The sequence below is a fragment of the Calidris pugnax genome, unplaced genomic scaffold (assembly GCF_001431845.1).
Source record: "Calidris pugnax isolate Ruff unplaced genomic scaffold, ASM143184v1 scaffold24, whole genome shotgun sequence".
NCBI lineage: Eukaryota > Metazoa > Chordata > Aves > Charadriiformes > Scolopacidae > Calidris > Calidris pugnax.
In genome coordinates this window covers 1,459,525-1,476,033 of record NW_015090922.1, presented here as the reverse complement: position 1 = coordinate 1,476,033, position 16,509 = coordinate 1,459,525, and the positions used below count along the sequence as shown (strand labels likewise).

The following is a 16,509-nucleotide window of genomic DNA, read 5'->3' as shown; positions in this document are numbered from 1 at the left end:
CGAGGGCATCTTCCACCACCACAGTGTGAGGTCAGTCTTCAAGGTTCTTTGTTGCTACAGTGACAGCAGAGCCAGCCAGAGCCGGCTTCGGGCTAAGGGCACTCGTTTGGCTGATGTGGCCAACCAGGATTTGGTACCAAGAGTGACAGTTTTCTGGTGAGGGATGGTCAAGGAGATGTGGAAGACTGCTCCCTGCAGAGTCCAACCCGGTCAACGGCTGAGCCAGGGGAACAGTTTTTTCTGCTGAATCCTGCTGCGTTGGACTCCCTTTGCTGCCCTGAGGACCTCTCCTGGAGCGTGCCCTAAGGTTCCTCAGCAAGCACGTGAGAAACCGGGGCAGCCACTGGGCTGCCTGGTGCCCTCGGTTGTCGAGGCAGGGGGTTGCTTTCCAATCATTGTCATTTTTGCAAAGGATGGGGATTAACAGGAAAGGAGGAATTACAGCTTCAGTTACACTACTGCCAGAAGTAAAGCCGTGTTGTGAAAGCACTGCAGGGACCTCTCCTGGCAGTGCAGCGAGCGCTACGCAAAAGGAATTATCTGTCCTGCAAAAAGGAGCATCATCTGTCCTGCAAAAAGGAATATGGATCTGTCCTTCAAAAGGTTTTAGGCCAGGCCTCCAACTCTGTATATTACCAAGCATGAAAACAGGGACAACACAAATCTTAAATTAAAGGCTCTCTTAAATAAGCATCCATCTTCTGCTGCATACACAATGCTTTTTTTTTTTTCTTTGAATATATACATACGTATTTTACTCTAACATCTGCGTATTTATTTAAACTCTGTACTGTAGTAAAATATGCATCATTTTAATCAATAAGGATTTGCTGGCGACAATCAGATCGACATTCAAACGTGGTGGCTGAAAGCTTTTTATGTGCCTCTGACATACCCATCGTTCCCCGTGCAGGGGAAGGAGTCTCTGTGCTACTTTTGTACAGTACGACGAGCTATTGTATGAAAACAAAATCCCTCAGAATTTTCTCTTGTTGATACTGCTCTGGTCTACTTAAGCTACTTTTTGGGAAGTGGAAAGGGGGTGGGGTGGGATAAATACGTCTTTAAAAAGGAAGCAGCTGTAACCACAAAAATGAAACCAATACTAATACAAATCTACAGCATCTGATATTTACCAACATCCTATCTTTGCTCCTTTGCTGCTGTCAAATCTGGGGAAGGGAGGGTGAGGCAGTGCCAAACGGTGCTGAAGACGACCAGGTTCTACCTTCCTCTGCACCCCACTCCCAGATCGCTTTCAGAAAGGGAACGGGGAGGGTTATAGGGTGATGAAGGTGAGAACTGGAACAAGTGAAGGGGACAGCCATGGGGACAGCAAGCTGCTGTGACGTCAAATCTGAATGCTGAAGCAGTTCATGAGTCCCAACTCACGTGGTCAGAGCTCTCCAGGGAGAGGCTCTTGGTCTTGTGAGGAGAAACCGGGCTGGGAGGGCTGCTGAGGTTGGAGCTGTTGGATGCAGTAGAGTGTCTCGGAGAGTCGGAGTCCTACAGCCCAAAGACACAGAAGAACAGCAGTAAGTAACAGGACAGCAAGTCTGGGCGTGACCGAGGGTGTCTGAGCAACAGGTGACTGCATTCAAAGGCCTCCACGTATTTTGCTTGTGTCCAAAAATACTGCGTTTGTTTTTTTTTTTGGCTCAGAATTTTCTGGTCTGGGGAGCCTTAGAGTGAGTGGCCAGATCACTGCATTTCAGCAGGAAAAGGTGATGCTCACGTATGGAGTCTGCACGTTGCTGAGGGCCTCTTGGCAGCAGAGTGTGCAACTTCAGGCTGCCTGGGAGGCTACAATGGCTTTTCTCAGATGATGATGCCAGATGCTCTTGCACTAAACTGAAGAATCTTTATGGTACAGGCTTCATCACAGCTACCTCTTCTATGTCCCAGGATATTAATTCAAATCATCCTAATTAAGTCATTCCAGTTGGATCTTCCAGAGCACAGGAGAACGGAGCTATGTCTCAACTTGAGTTTGGGTTTCCCTCCAGCTTCAACTGAAAGGATTTGTTCAGTACCGTGAGAAGCCTCCGTGATCTCTAGTTTTCTCACTCCTTGCTAAGAAAATGGGCTGGGGAAATTTTACTGGCCAACTTTGGATTGAACCCTCCCAACTCTTGGTTGGGGGGACCGAGTCTAGCACTGGGCAGGACTGCAGTTCTATCGTAACGATAGTCTTGTTCCGCACAGAATATAAATTGCTAAATGCAGTTCCTGCTCCAAATGAAATAATTCTTAAATTACCTTGTTCACTTCAGGCACTCTGAGTACAAAATGCCTCCTGTGCAATGGTTGCTAAAATAGCTTAAGAGTCTTTGCAAATAAAGGGCAGAAGGAATATCACCACTTTGAGCTGTGATGGGTCACTATCAAGCTGTTCCTCTACTGGGCCAGTATTTTTGGAAGCCTCACCACCCACGTATCTCCAGGCAAGGAGCACAGAGAGAGTGTTCTGCATGTTAAACACCAAGACCAGAGCCGACACAGTTTGACCACAGTATTTTGTCAGAATAGCTTAGAAATCCAGCAAATCCAAATTTTCATTGTCAATAACTCCCAACCTCGAAGCCAAACCCATGACAGAATTTAACTTCCTCATCTCTATCAACACACTACAAATTTTCTCCTCTTTGTCCTGTCACTCACCTCTCTCTCGTAGTCCCTTGTCGGTGCGTCGCTGCCTTGGTCCAGGCCACCAGAGGATAAGGAACCATCTGAGGGTGATGCCATGGGCTGGCGCTTCGCTCCGTAGCTCCCTCCTGAGAATTCCCTCCGCAAAGCGCTGCCGTTTTGTGCAGACGATCCTAAAACGGGAGAAGGAATTAATTAAACCATGTTGTGTTACACTCAAGATACTAGAAATTTGTTAAGATATTTCTCTGGTTAGTTCTGCTTCCTTCCAGCAGGTCCCAAGATGCTCCCACGTGCCGGTTTTTATCTTGGCTGCTGCCAGCTGCAGTTTTTCCTAGGGAAAAATCCCTCCCCTTGGCACGTCAGCATCAGCACAGACACAGTCACTGTGTGCCCACAAGGACAGCAGTTGTAGAAGTAATCTATCAGATTAGATCTCAGGAAGAAATTTTTTACTATGAGGGTGGTGAGACACTGGAACAGGTTGCCCAGAGAAGCTGTGGCTGCCCCATCCCTGGAGGGGTTTAAGGCCAGGCTGGATGGGGCTTTGAGCAACCTGGTCTGGTGGGAGGTGTCCCTGCCCATGGCAGGGTGTTTGAATGAGATGATCTTTAAGGTCCCTTCCAACCCAAACCATTCTATGATTCTATGGTAAGTGCTGTGGTGACAGCCCAGTTCCAGTGGAGTCGGTGGGTTGTACCAGCAGGTACAGACCACGGCAGCCACAGGCTTTCTGCAAGCTGTTGGCAACATGCCACAACCATGGCACATGCCACAGGAAAGGGAAAAAAACACCCTAGAGAAGTCAGGACACCAGTCTTGCCTCTGTTTTCACACAGTCCCTTATTTTGTCACTCTCCTGGTGTGAGCACAGGTCACTGCACTGATTCTGGCACACAAAGGCAGCACCAGGAAAGGTGTTCCCAAAGCAATGATGCTTTTCTGTACCAGCAGCCAGCTCTCTATCGCTTTCTTCTTGCACTAGCAGCAAGAGAGGCATCAAGAGCTCTACGCAGTTCGGCAACAAATTTGATAAATGTGGAGCTTGTGAGCAACTGAGGGGAGACCTTATTAATGCTGACAAGTATCTCAAGGGTGGGTTGAAGGAGGAGGGAGCCAGACTCTTTTCAGTGGTTCCCAGTGAGAGGACGAGGGGCAACGGGCACAAGTTGGAACATAAGAGGTTCCACTCAAATATGAGAAAAAACTTCTTCACAGTAAGGGTGACAGAGCCCTGGAACAGGCTGCCCAGGGAGGGTGTGGAGTCCCCTTCCTTGGAGATTTTCAAGACCCGCCTGGATGCAGTCCTGAGTGACATGCTCTGACAAGCTCTAGGCAATCCTGCTTCAGCAGGGGAGTTGGACTAGATGATCTCTATGGTCCCTTCCAACTCTAAAAATTCAGTGAAATTCAGTGAAACTTGCTGCTGATTTAAAAACACGCAAGCAGCAGTGAAGTAGTCCCAAGGGTAAGAATGTAATTTTAATTCTAATACCAGTTTTAAAAGTTTGACAAATTACAAAATGTGGGACTCTCAAAAGTGCTGGCTGCCTCCTTCGAAAGCAAGATTAAAATACTGTGCTTGCCCTCAATGGGAACACATCACTTCAGAACAGCCTCTCCAGTGGCAGGAGGAAGAGAAGCAAACGCAGGCAGCCACTTCCCTAAAAACCCCACTGGTGCACAGCCCCCAAAGCGCCCCAGTTCTGTTTGCTTACGTGCTGCTAAGCCGCTGCTCGCGCTCATGGACCGCCCCGGTTCCGTGCGGGATTTGGTGATGGATGGGATGCTGACAGAGCCACTGAACACGGTCCGACTCTCCTGAGGCCGAAGATTCTGCAACGCAGACACACACACACACACAGCGACACCGTTACTCATCGACTGCCGGCTCAAACCTTGGGTGGTAGGAAGGAAGGCCCCGAAATACATTAAAAACCCCAGCCTTACCAGAGCTGAATTATCTGGGCAGCAAGTCAGCAAAATGTGCAAAATAATATTCTGCAGTTTAGTGCAGAGCCTGGCAGCACACGCAGCGCCACAGTGAAGTGCTGAATTACATGGACATATGCAGACAACTGAAAGAGTATGTCTAATAATTCAAGAATTGCCTTGACAGGACGCCTTGCAAGCCTAATTAAGCTGCTATAGATACACTGAAGTTACAGCCCATATTGCATTCTTTCTGAACACAACCTTCCACCAAGGATCTTATTAAAATTTCTCTCTTTGATGCCATCATTTGTGCCGTGCGTGTGTAACTTTATACAATGACCACGTTAATCCCCAGTGCCTGAAGAGTTAGGAACACGTAGTGGATCAATCTGCATTTCAATTTTGTATGTACTTCCAAAGGCATTAACAGCGTTACTCCAGACCCACACCAGTTGAGCCCAAGTGAGAATCAGCCTCCTGTTTTCAGCCTGCTCAAAGAGGATGACCCGGAGCACGTGCCACTGGTTTTCTAGGTATTCTGATTATCGCTCCTGTTTTGCATCCTGAGAGTTCCAGGCTTATTGTCTAAATTGTAAGTTACTGGACTGGAGCAGTCTTTTACTGAGGGAAGAGACAAAACACAATTTATCCACTTGGAAACGGTAGTTCCTTAAAAGTAAGTTGTCTTTAAAAGAAGGGGAAGGGTACTTTCAAATACGTTCTGGGAGATTTTTTTTTCCTGCTTCTGTGAACTCAGAGCCGACCTTAGGGGAAAAGGCTTCTCAGCTTATTCAGCCCATCTCTCTGGGTACGAGCTGCCTTCTTAGCCCAGAGGCACTTTCTAATGCCCATGGGCATCATTTCATCTCTGGCTAAACATGAGACCTCGTTCTGCTCCTAATGTGATTTGCAACCTTTATAGATGGAGAAGGTGAAAAGAACTGCAGGTAACTCTGAGCATTGCTTTATGGCCCCTTTAGGAACAGCCCCTGCAGTAATTGTTAATTTCTTCCTATTTGTATTTAAAGACTTCTCCATCTTCACTCTGAGATAAAGGAGCCACACATGAAACAACAGTTGCAAATGCAATGCTTTTTTAAGCTAAGATGTTATGGAAATTTCAAACCAGAACAAAGATTCTACCCCCCAACAAGAGTATTCTCAGAGACCCTTGGATACTGCCCATTTCTCTATCTGGATAATTAAATAGAGGCTTTGTAACAATCAGATTTTATGCAATTCAGGCTTTACCAGGTAATTTTTACCAACCTGCTGTCAATCCAGTCTTACAACGATCCTTAAAGTCATTGCTATAACAGACCCCTCTGCTCTTACAGTCAACCTTGTGCTTCTCGTTCTCCCAGTGGGATAGAAGTGGCCGATTTTTAACAAGAAAGAATTAAAACCTCTCCTCTTGTTCACAGCTCTCTCTCAGACACCAACGAAAGAGAATCAGAGACCTTACGAATGAAAAAGCCCCGTTTAATTCTCCCCTCCCCCACTGCTGTGCTATTCTCAGTGAGGGTTTATACCTGAAGGCTTAAAAAAGTCTCTTCAATCATTTATGGGACCGTACTACTGTCTCTCCCTTACCTTCCCCCGCCCTGTGTTTTTTAAATGTGAACAACCAACCTACTTTGGAGTACAAAATACTAAAATTTCTGCTCCTGTGTCCTTTGTCACCCAATAAACAATCTGAGTTACAGGTGAGAGTACCAGCATCCTGGCTGTACACACACAAGAGGGTTCCCCTGAGCAGACAACGTCCAGGCATCAGGGGAAGGAGGGAACGAGTGGGTGGGTGAAAAAGACTCATTTCTTTTAACAGTGTATTCTAATGGTGGTTATTTTTCATGACCTCAGTTTGCAAAGTCCATGTAATTCCTTGTAGGAAGGTTCTCCACAAAGCAAATCTTTCATTGTTCTTTGTTCTGAAAAGAAAATAAGCAACACGCCAGAGATGACCCTGGCGTTTTGGACCAAAACCCCTGGAAGTGATATGCACATGATGCAGAAAGGGGATCCAAAGAAAAATAAACGGCGGTTATTAGCGGTAGTTATAAAGCAGCAAAACGCAGCAAGTTAAAAATAAATTAAAAAAAAAAATAAAAGAGAGAGAAACCTGAACTTGCTTTACTTAAAGAGACAAAAACCCCTCATTTAGAGCAACAATTCAAATCCTAGCAGGAAAATTCACTCCCACTGCTGAACCAGGTGGAGAAAGGTGAGAGAAGAGACCAAAAATCATTGTGAAACAGGGTGAACGACCCGACTAACTTTGGTGCCTCCCGTACCCGGGCAGAGAAGGGAGGTGCTGGGGGTGATGGAGGTGCAATCACTGCCACGCTCAGGGCTCTGCAGTCTCTCCCAGCCCCAGCACTTGCACCCAGAGGAGCTGCTCCCACGCTGCCTTCTCAGGCACTGGGATGAAAATGTACACAGAGGGTCTGCCCGAACAGTGACACCAGCCACAGGGAATCGTTGGCCTTTTTTATCTACCCGTCACGCTGCTTCCTGGTGTTTTGTTAGCCTTCTGTTCATCACATTATAAATCTGAGCTTTCAATTCTTCCATGAAATAACACGACAGACTCTTAAAGCCTACTTTAACGGGTTATTTTATCAACTCCCCTATGGATTCCCTGCTGGTTTAGTTCCGAAATCCCATCCGTACCTCGGACTACGGTCACCTCAGAGGGAGTGCTCCTCTTCTTACAGTAAAACCTCTAAACACGAAGGGAGGATGGACAGACACAAAGCCAAAACTCTCAGCCTTGCTTTCCCCACGGCTTACAGCATCTCTACCCTCGAGCCACAAAGGAGACAAACACTCTTCTTCATACAAGACAACCTCTAGTGCTCTAAGGAGCCAACGGGGACAAGATCTCGACACTCCAGGTTGCCCACTTCACCTTCCCCTCCAATTTCTGCTCATAGGCTGTAACGTTAGGATGAAGGATGCTCCTAAAGCAAAAATTAAGAGTTATTGTTCCAAATACCAGGGGTCATTCCCTTACTGATCCCGGGGAGACAACTCACATGAGAAGGGGAAGGTAAGGGGTGCGTCACAGTCCGGTGACACATCACTGCGTATTAAACATAGAAAATTTTATAGTACAGTTGGATTAAAAAACACCTATTAAAACTAGACCTGAAATACTGCTTCAGTGACCCTCTAAGAAAGAAACAAACTTCAATTCTAGCCAGCGGGTGGCAAAGAGAGTTCCTGAGGCCATGGAACAGTCCAGTCCTGCTCTAATTTCCCCTAGAGCAGTGTGGAGGGATCAGGCAACCCTTTCATCAAGTCTTGCAAATAAAGAAGCCTTCAAATTTTTTTTTTTTTTTTTGCATTTCAGTACAGCGTCCCTCCTGTGTATTTGCGTCTCTCCTCCTACCAGAAAAGCCAGGGCGGATGCAGACCTGTCAGCACCAGGCACGTCTCCCAAAATGCTGCTACTTCATTTTTGAATATTATGGGTTGTGATAATTGGGACTTCACGACACTGACACACGACCACGCACACGACCAGTCAAAGGAGCCGTATGGAAGAGATTAATTTTCCTCCTGCGTTTCTAAATTCTCTCAGGAACGTACCCAAAAACCTTCTCTGATCTAGAACAGCAACCAAAAGGCACTCAGAGCAATCAGACAGTGAAGGACTTGCCGTGTCCAAAGGCCACAGAAACCACCAGCAGTGCTTCCACCACAGCAGGCTCCACCATTACAACGCCCAGCATGGACCTGGGTGTCTGGTTTAGTGTGGCTTGTGTTTCTACCAGACCCAGCAACCCCCACGGAGTCAGACCAGGAGGCACAAACCAAGAAAAAAGAGACCACTTCCATTCCCCCAGCTGACATTTCAACTGGAAAGATATCTACAGAACAGTATGTCACCTCAGCCCCTGCTTAAAACCACCAGAATTAAGAGGGTCTACCTCAGCAAGCTGCCACTCTCTATAATTTTTGATCTTGTTTGAACATGTAAGATCACCTATTTAATCTAGAAGCTCCCTGAGCCACCATCTCCCTCTCTCTCAACCTGTGGACAGTTCGGTGTAAAAATTCTTGCCCTCCACATGATTTCATCACAAGCAAACCGTTTGAAAGTTTGGTCCAACAAAGATCCAGAACCTTCTCTTAATGCAACCTGATACTGCTTAACAATGAGCCCTGTGGAACAAATAATGTACCACTCAAAATTCCAACATCCTTCCTTGCCATTTAAAATGCCATTCTCATAGCAAAAGGTTCAGCCCAGTTGTTACACGCTTCTTTGCTTTTTTTAAAGCCATAAAGTATCTGTTTCTTGGCACGGCAGAGCTGTGGAAAGACCACAGCTGACAGCAGAAAATAAATGGGACAAAAAGAAAGTTAAGGGGTGAAGGAAACCGCTTAACGAGGGGTTTTCTCCCGTGTTAATCAGCCAGGCAAAAGGAAAACCACACAGTGTTAGTAGAGTGAACACCTGACTCGGCCGTTCATACCCTCAGAGCCATAAAGTCTGGAGTACCCAGGACAGAGCGCGGAGGCGGGGAAAATGCAGGGTGTATGGAATCGTAAGAGAGGAATTTTTCGGCGGAATTAACAGTCATGTGGTAGATGTGCTCAAAGTTGCTCGGAGAGGAGATCAGGCGGGAGTGATGATGAGGGAATTGGTAAGGGGAACGCTGCTATCAAAGACAACAGAGAGAGAAAAGCAATGAAGGAGATGGTTGTACAGGTTACACCGGCAACAGCAGTCCAACGCCCAGGGACAGCCAAAGAGCAGCCCAACACACAGCTTGTCACATCGTCACCCCCAGTCCCCTCAGCACCTTCCTCACATGGTGTCATACGGGCCTGCCACCCTCGCTAAAACATGCTAAAACATTAAAAACGAATAAAACTTTTAACTCATTGGGAATCGATTCTAATATTTATTATTATTCGATATTTCAAAGAGCACCACAGTTGGAAAAGGTGCTTTACAGACAGTTGAGAAGCATTGGTTCCCTGCCTTGAGGAGCTTACAATCTAAAAATCCAGATAACACAAACAAAGGAAGGTGAACACAGGTGAGATGGTGTGGGGAGAAGAAAAGATGAGAATACACAACAGTTAAAGGTCGTAAGAGATTTCCTTCTGTTACTCATGCATTTCAGCGATTCCATTAAAATTAAGGTATCACCCGTACAACACACACAGAGTATTTCTAAGAGGAGGGCACAGTGTTTTGACAGGAGAGGGACACAGGTGGGGTGGGAAGGTGAACTGGTTAGTGTGGGACAAGGGGGACAACTGACTCTGCTGTAGACAGACGACACAAGGCCTATGTCCTCCTGCACAATCCCTGCAGCCCTGCTTTCGTGATGACCAGACTTTGTGCTGCTGAGGCCCTTGGCAGATAAGGTGGCAAAAGCATTGGGAAATTCAAAACGTTTTCAATAGGTCAACCGAGCAACGTGCTCCCAAACTACGACGTAAAGAAAGAGAGGGGAGAAATAATCCTGCACGTTGAAACAGAAACAGCTTCTAATTCATCTCTACAGAATGTGCTATAAAGTGGCAAAAGCATTGGGAAATTCAAAACGTTTTCAATAGGTCAACCGAGCAAGGTGCTCCCAAACTACGACGTAAAGAAAGAGAGGGGAGAAATAATCCTGCATGTTTAAACAGAAACAGTTTCTAATTCATCTCTACAGACGTAAGTGCTTGTGTAATTTAAAGTCATCTAAATCCAGATTTAATGGGGGAGTGTTTCAAGGCTGGGTCTCCCTCTCTGTGCCATCTGTACCTGTTCAGCGGCTCAGCCTGCCAGGGGGTGGGTGACCCCACGGCCACCAGCAAATCACAACAGCTTTCCTAATTTCTAACTTCTAAAGTTCCTCTTCCCCTTACCCAACTGATTTCATTACTTTAAAACAAACAGATCTGAGCAACATTAGAAATGTTAAGACTTAAAAAAATAAAATATGGTAAAAATACAGCTTACCCCTCCACTAAACCTAAGGCACTACTTTTTGTATGTGGAACGTATTAAAGTCTGGAAGAACATTAAGTCACATCCCAATACATATTATCAAACATTATTGTTATTGTTCTCTTCATTTCAGCTGGTAAAATCCAACTTTTTTTTTTTTCTTTTTTTAAAACACATGGTTATTATGAGGCTTTGCATGTTAACCAAAACATCAATTACCACACTATGGTATATAAGACATAATATATATTAAATCGTTATTATTAAGTTTAGCAGCATCTAAATATCAGTACAAGAAGCCACCATTCCAAGAATGGTCCCGGAAAGCAGACTTTGCTGAGTTATCTGCTCACAACAGCAGATATGGTTCCAAAAGCCAATATGGGAGAAAAGGGAGTGTCTAAAATCACAAGCTAAAAAGCAGAGAGGGTAGGCCAGCTGCAGACCATGAAAATATTTAGCCAGCATTCATGAACGTCAGAAAGCCACGGTATGGCAACATTTTTAAAAACGATCCTCCATGGAACTTTTTCCATGGACTCCACCGTTAGATGCATGCACGAGGTTCCCACTTTCTTTAAAGAATATCAAATACGGGTTAAGTATTCATTGACTCTAAAAGTTTCTCATTTGAAACAAGCAAAGCTTCACACATCACCTGGAATGGAAGTATAATGGCTCATGTATAATGAGGTCAAACTGAAGCATAATGTTCAAATATAATGGCAGTCAAGACTAGCTTTTGTATGTAAAATACTTAGGCATGCAGAATATGAAAGCAAAATCAATCCTGTACATCTGATGTACACAGAGAGGTGGTCTGTGCTGCAGTAAGTGCAGTTCCAGATTTCAGATCTTCACTACAAAGGAGCATCCACGATAAAGTGGCCTCAGGGGACAAGAGGGCAGAAGGGAGGCCAGACTGTACGGCCAGTTAATTGGTGACAGGCTGCTAGGGAAGAAAAACATGTCAATAAATAAATTTGGGGATATACTAACAGGAACGATTCTAAATTGTACAAAACAAGACAATGACCCAGATCTAGTATCCACATCAATATAACACAAATATGGCTCTGTTAACAGCAAACAAGAACTTCTGGTTTCTGTTGTGTTGTAGCCCACAAACTCGCTTGTCAAAGCCAGACCCCTGGGTAACTGCTCGCCATGAAGAAAAGAAGGATGGAAATTTACAGTTGCCTGATAACCTCTCATATTTTCTCTCTCAAATCTGATCTCACTCTGAGCCTTGGGCACATTCACTACTGCCCAAACATAAGGCCATACAGAAGTCAAGGGTGTCCACTGATGGAAAGGACAACATGGGACTAGGTTAATAGGCCTCAATTTCCCATAAACATATCTCAGTGTTCATGTTGTGTGCCTACTCCACAGAAACCTTAGAAACAACACACAGAGAAAGCATCTTTCCCTCTCATGTGGCTGCATCAGCAAGGGCCATCACATGCAGACAGGTATGCTGGACACATGGAGGCATCTGGTACAACGTATCAAAAAGCCTGAAAGAGTTTAAAAGATTCCATTCACCCAATTTTCATTTTGCGTATTTACAACACAAATTAAACTCTTCAAAGTTGGGCTTTTGAAAGATACTATTTAAGAGCTGGCTGTTTAGCCTGTGACAATCTCATCCAACACAGAGATTAAAATATCTATTCCCTATTAAAACCTATTTATTGTCTCCACAGCAATACATGACTTCAGTGAAAGGTCCTGCTGGATGAAGACATTTGTATCAGTAGATCCAGCCAAATTTGAAATTGCTCAAGGAAGTCGGAAGAAACTGCATTGTTCCATACACTTTCTGCATTCCTGTATCTTATAAAAAAAAAGAAGCTCTATGACCTAAAATAGTTGGATAAAGAGAATGAGGGAAAATTATTAGCCTTGCACTACTTGTTCCACCTAGTGGTAGCCCTCTTTACAAAATGTATTTTTATCATTCACTTTCATAAACAGAAACAGGCATTAGCAAAGTAAAATGCTGTGATCTTTCCCACAGTCTTTAAATACTTTTTCTTCAGAAACATATAGATCTATTTGAAAATACAAAGATGATGTTCCAGCTGCAAAACCATTACATGTACTAAGAACAACAACAACAAAAAATCTATTCACATTTTTGGACAAGGTATGAATCTAGTGAAATAATTCCATGTCCCTGTAAAGAAACCTTCCTACAGACGAACTGTATGTGGGGTTAGAAGGGTATTCTTTACCTTGTGTACTAATTCTCCATGGACTGTCCTCTCTCTATTTCCATCCTCTCTTTTAATTCTTAATTTATTTTTCAAATAAAACATTATACTCAATACATAACATCACATGCACACACAATTCTTTTTCTTATATTTTTGCTCCTGAGGAACAAAGTAGGTAGTTTGGAAACAACTAAACAAAAACTTATTTCAGCCACAAACCTTACAGGAAGCTGTTGGAAAAGAAAAAGCTGTCTGGACCCAAGTAGCTCTTAATAGAACACTTATTTCCTAACCTCAAGTTAATGCTTTAAAATTCACACACTTTCAAGCCCCATGATTCTGTACCCCTTATGTCAGGAATACAAATATAGTATGATACTGCAAGGAGTTGCTGGAAAAATACACATCAAATCTGCTTTATCTGCAGTGACACCTCCTAGCATTAAGATTGATACCTACTTGCCAAAACAAGTTTTTTAATAGTAACTTTAAAAAGAAGCTGCAGCAGTGGAACCAGCAGAGAAATCAATTTTCTATTGTACACATTTCTAATGTCTTCTCATCACATTTAAGTGTGGAAAGCAACTCATGGAAGTCTTTCGAAACATCATATTGATTGGTAAGAAACAAAGTACCAGTCCAAGCTTCAAATATGACCTCTGAGCTGATACAAGGCTTGCGTAACTAGAATGACTTTAAACTAAATGCCATTTAATGATGACAAAGCTGAAGAAGTATTAATCCCTGTAAGTCTAGAAAATCCCCTTCTATAGATAAAATTATTCTTCATTTTACATTTGTCAGATTTGAGGCTTGATTAAGAGTCCCTGCAACTTTTGATTCCCATGAACTTTCAGCTATTGATGGTGTGGAATGGGATGTCTTTGCCCCTACCTCTAGCAGTACCAGATTGTTTTCTCGGCTTGAGAAGACCCAGAAATATTTTAAAGAACACTCTAGAAATGGAAAGATGAAAAGAGGTTCTGATCTACATCCTGTCCTGCACCAAATTATCATTCTTTAACATTAGACATACCTGTACTCACATCCAGGTAAGGAAAACACTACATGCCAACCTCCCTTGGATTTGTAAGGTGTTTTCTAGAACCAGCTCCTTCATGATTTATTCACTTACAAACATACACACAATGTTGTCTGTTGCTCAACTGCACTGAGTATATTTGCTATTGAACATTTTCTCAGAGGGTGTCTCGTACGAGATTTAAAGTAAATCCTATTCTTTCCCTGCATATTCTCATCTAAGGAAAACACAGCACCAGAAGGGCTCGTGTACAACGTGCAGACTTGTGTACAAGGTAAAGTGTAACATAAAAGTACCATTTGCTGCAAAAGTGAGGAAAAATGAGTATCTGGAGACCAGACGTTACACTCCTAAGCTCCTAAACTAGTGTAGGCCCACGGCACTATGGCGCATGGCTTTATTTTCCAGTCTCACTGTTGTTTTCTTTGGGCTTTTCAGTATCTGAAGATCCCAATTTCAGCATCTACTTGCTGCTTTCTGCACAAACTCCACGTAATAACAACGATCATTTTAGACAGAACTTCTGTAGTGATGCCTTTGTCTTATGGTGGTAACTCGTATCATCTGTTTGATATCATATAATTTCATCTTTCTTACAGTGCTAATTAGCATCTTCCAAATCACATCTGTCTCATCGTGGACAAGTTTAGAAAACAATACAGAACACACAAACAAGATGCTCAAAGTAGCTTGAAGCAAGAACTATGACACTCTCCTATGAACAAACTATTAATTGGTCCTTAGCTCATTAAAAATTTCAGTAACTTCCAGGTGAGTATTTCCTACATGAGGTTTTGTGGAAACAAACACGTGTGTGCTGTTACACGTTTTCTCTGTCCATTTTTCAACCTAAAAGGTTAGTTTTTATGTGAGAAGTTCTGTTTCATTGAGACTACTTAATTTGGGGAGAAAATGAAAAATAGCATCGTTGGGATGAAAAGAAATGTGGGCACTACACACGGGTACTACACATTGTTAAACTGTTCCACTGTCTGAGGAAAAGAGGCTGCAAAGAGAGAGGCTAAGCTGGATATACAGCTTGTGGAGAAAGAAATTTCTCTTTCCATTCCTGCAAAGAACACAGGCTCAAATTCTCTTTTGTCCATTGGTATGGATCACAAAAATCCCCATCAGAGGCCAACCTGCCTTAAAACCCAGGAGGCGTTGGCCACTTCTCCTCCTCCCCTCAATGCTCAAGTGTCATCCTTTTGTTTAAATTTTTCCACATACAACAGAGCGTGTTCAGCTCCGTTTCCCTCGTTACACTGCCCTGAGATCAAACACACCAACACTCTGAATATACTTTTAAAACTGTACTTGTCTTTATCTCACTTATTTACAGCCTCTGTCGCAGTCAGTCACTTTGACATGTACTTTGGTACTTACCATTGGAAGGTCTTTGAGAATCTGTATACCGTCTCCTGGGCCCATATGTGCTATGTGGTTAAAATTAGTTGGGTTAGAAATTAACTTATTTCTCATTTCTGGATCGCGTAGCATCTCCCTGGAAGAGAAAATACTTTATTTAGGTATTTCATTCGAGGCGAGGGAGGATGGACATTTACAAAACATGTATGGCTTAGATTATCAGCTAGTTTTAAATGGAAATTAACTATCTAAACCATGTTAACAGTGATAAACCCTTGCTATCAGGACTGGGATGGACAAACATCAAGCTTGAGGAGAGGTCAAAGGGCCAGAAAAAAAAAAGAATGGTGTTTGCTGGCCAACAGCCCACACCCAGTGGTTACCAACATTCAAAGACTATACAACCACTATGAGCTGATAAAAAGCTCTGTAAGATGAGTAAAAGCAGAACTCATTTGTGATGCATTACAAAGTGGAGATGTAAATGAAGTAGAAAATATGAAAATAGGATTAAAAGAATACTGCAGTACCTTTCTCAGTCTGTGGTCAGAATTAAAAGTTCTTTAAAATGGCAAGGATGCATTTCAGAACTCAGAATAAATAAAATTTTAAAAGACCAAACCGTGATTCGGCTCACAATAGGCAAGGAGAATAACTGGAATTTTATCTCCACTGTGCACAGCTGTGACTTTTCTTAGAGCCAAAAAGAAAGGAAAACTGGGAGCCAGCCATGGATGGAAGACGTTGGAAGTTAGAAAACTGAAATACTCAGTTCTCAGAGTGGAGTTTAGCACAGCACCACGTCACCTTTAGTGAGTGACAATAAATGGTCAGTAACATCCCCTATGTGTAGTGCAGACCTATTTTTATTGCCATTTAGGAAAGTATTTGTGACTTGTTAAAGACCTTTATTAAAAATACATCATGAAGTCCTATGTCCTCTGAAGAGGTGAGTTTTCTGAGATTTAGAGAATGTAGTTAAATCTATAAATCAAAAAAGCATTTGCCTTGGAATACTCCTGTGAGTAGAATTGCCTTCAGAATGAAAAGCAGAACCAGAGACAGAAAGTAATCAGTCCATATGTATAAATAGCAACGTAATCTCCTTTTGCAAAGTGTTTATTACAGATCTTTTTTATATATATAGTATATGTGCACACCCACGTACCTATATACAGTATGTGGAGACATGCATTCCAAACTACATCTGTTTCACATAATTAATTTGAACTAATGAATACCTGCGTACCCAGTGCATATCCATATCCAAACTGGTATGAACACAGATTAAACACTGAGGATTAAAGTGGTGATAGTGAAGAGACAGAAATATCTGA

General features: G+C 43.2%; 1 protein-coding gene across 1 annotated transcript in view; it reads right to left on the bottom strand.

Moving 5' to 3' along the window:
* Positions 1-665: 665 nt before the first annotated feature.
* The window catches only part of CDC42BPA (CDC42 binding protein kinase alpha (DMPK-like)), a 187,585-nt gene continuing 171,741 nt past the window's right edge, over positions 666-16,509 (bottom strand). The window contains exons 36-39 of the mRNA XM_014950818.1: positions 15,191-15,308; positions 4,365-4,482; positions 2,662-2,819; positions 666-1,506 (exon numbers count right to left, since the gene is read on the bottom strand). Coding sequence (XP_014806304.1) covers positions 1,375-1,506; positions 2,662-2,819; positions 4,365-4,482; positions 15,191-15,308 — 526 coding nt within the window. The 3' untranslated portion in view covers positions 666-1,374. The remainder of the gene's footprint in view (positions 1,507-2,661; positions 2,820-4,364; positions 4,483-15,190; positions 15,309-16,509) is intronic.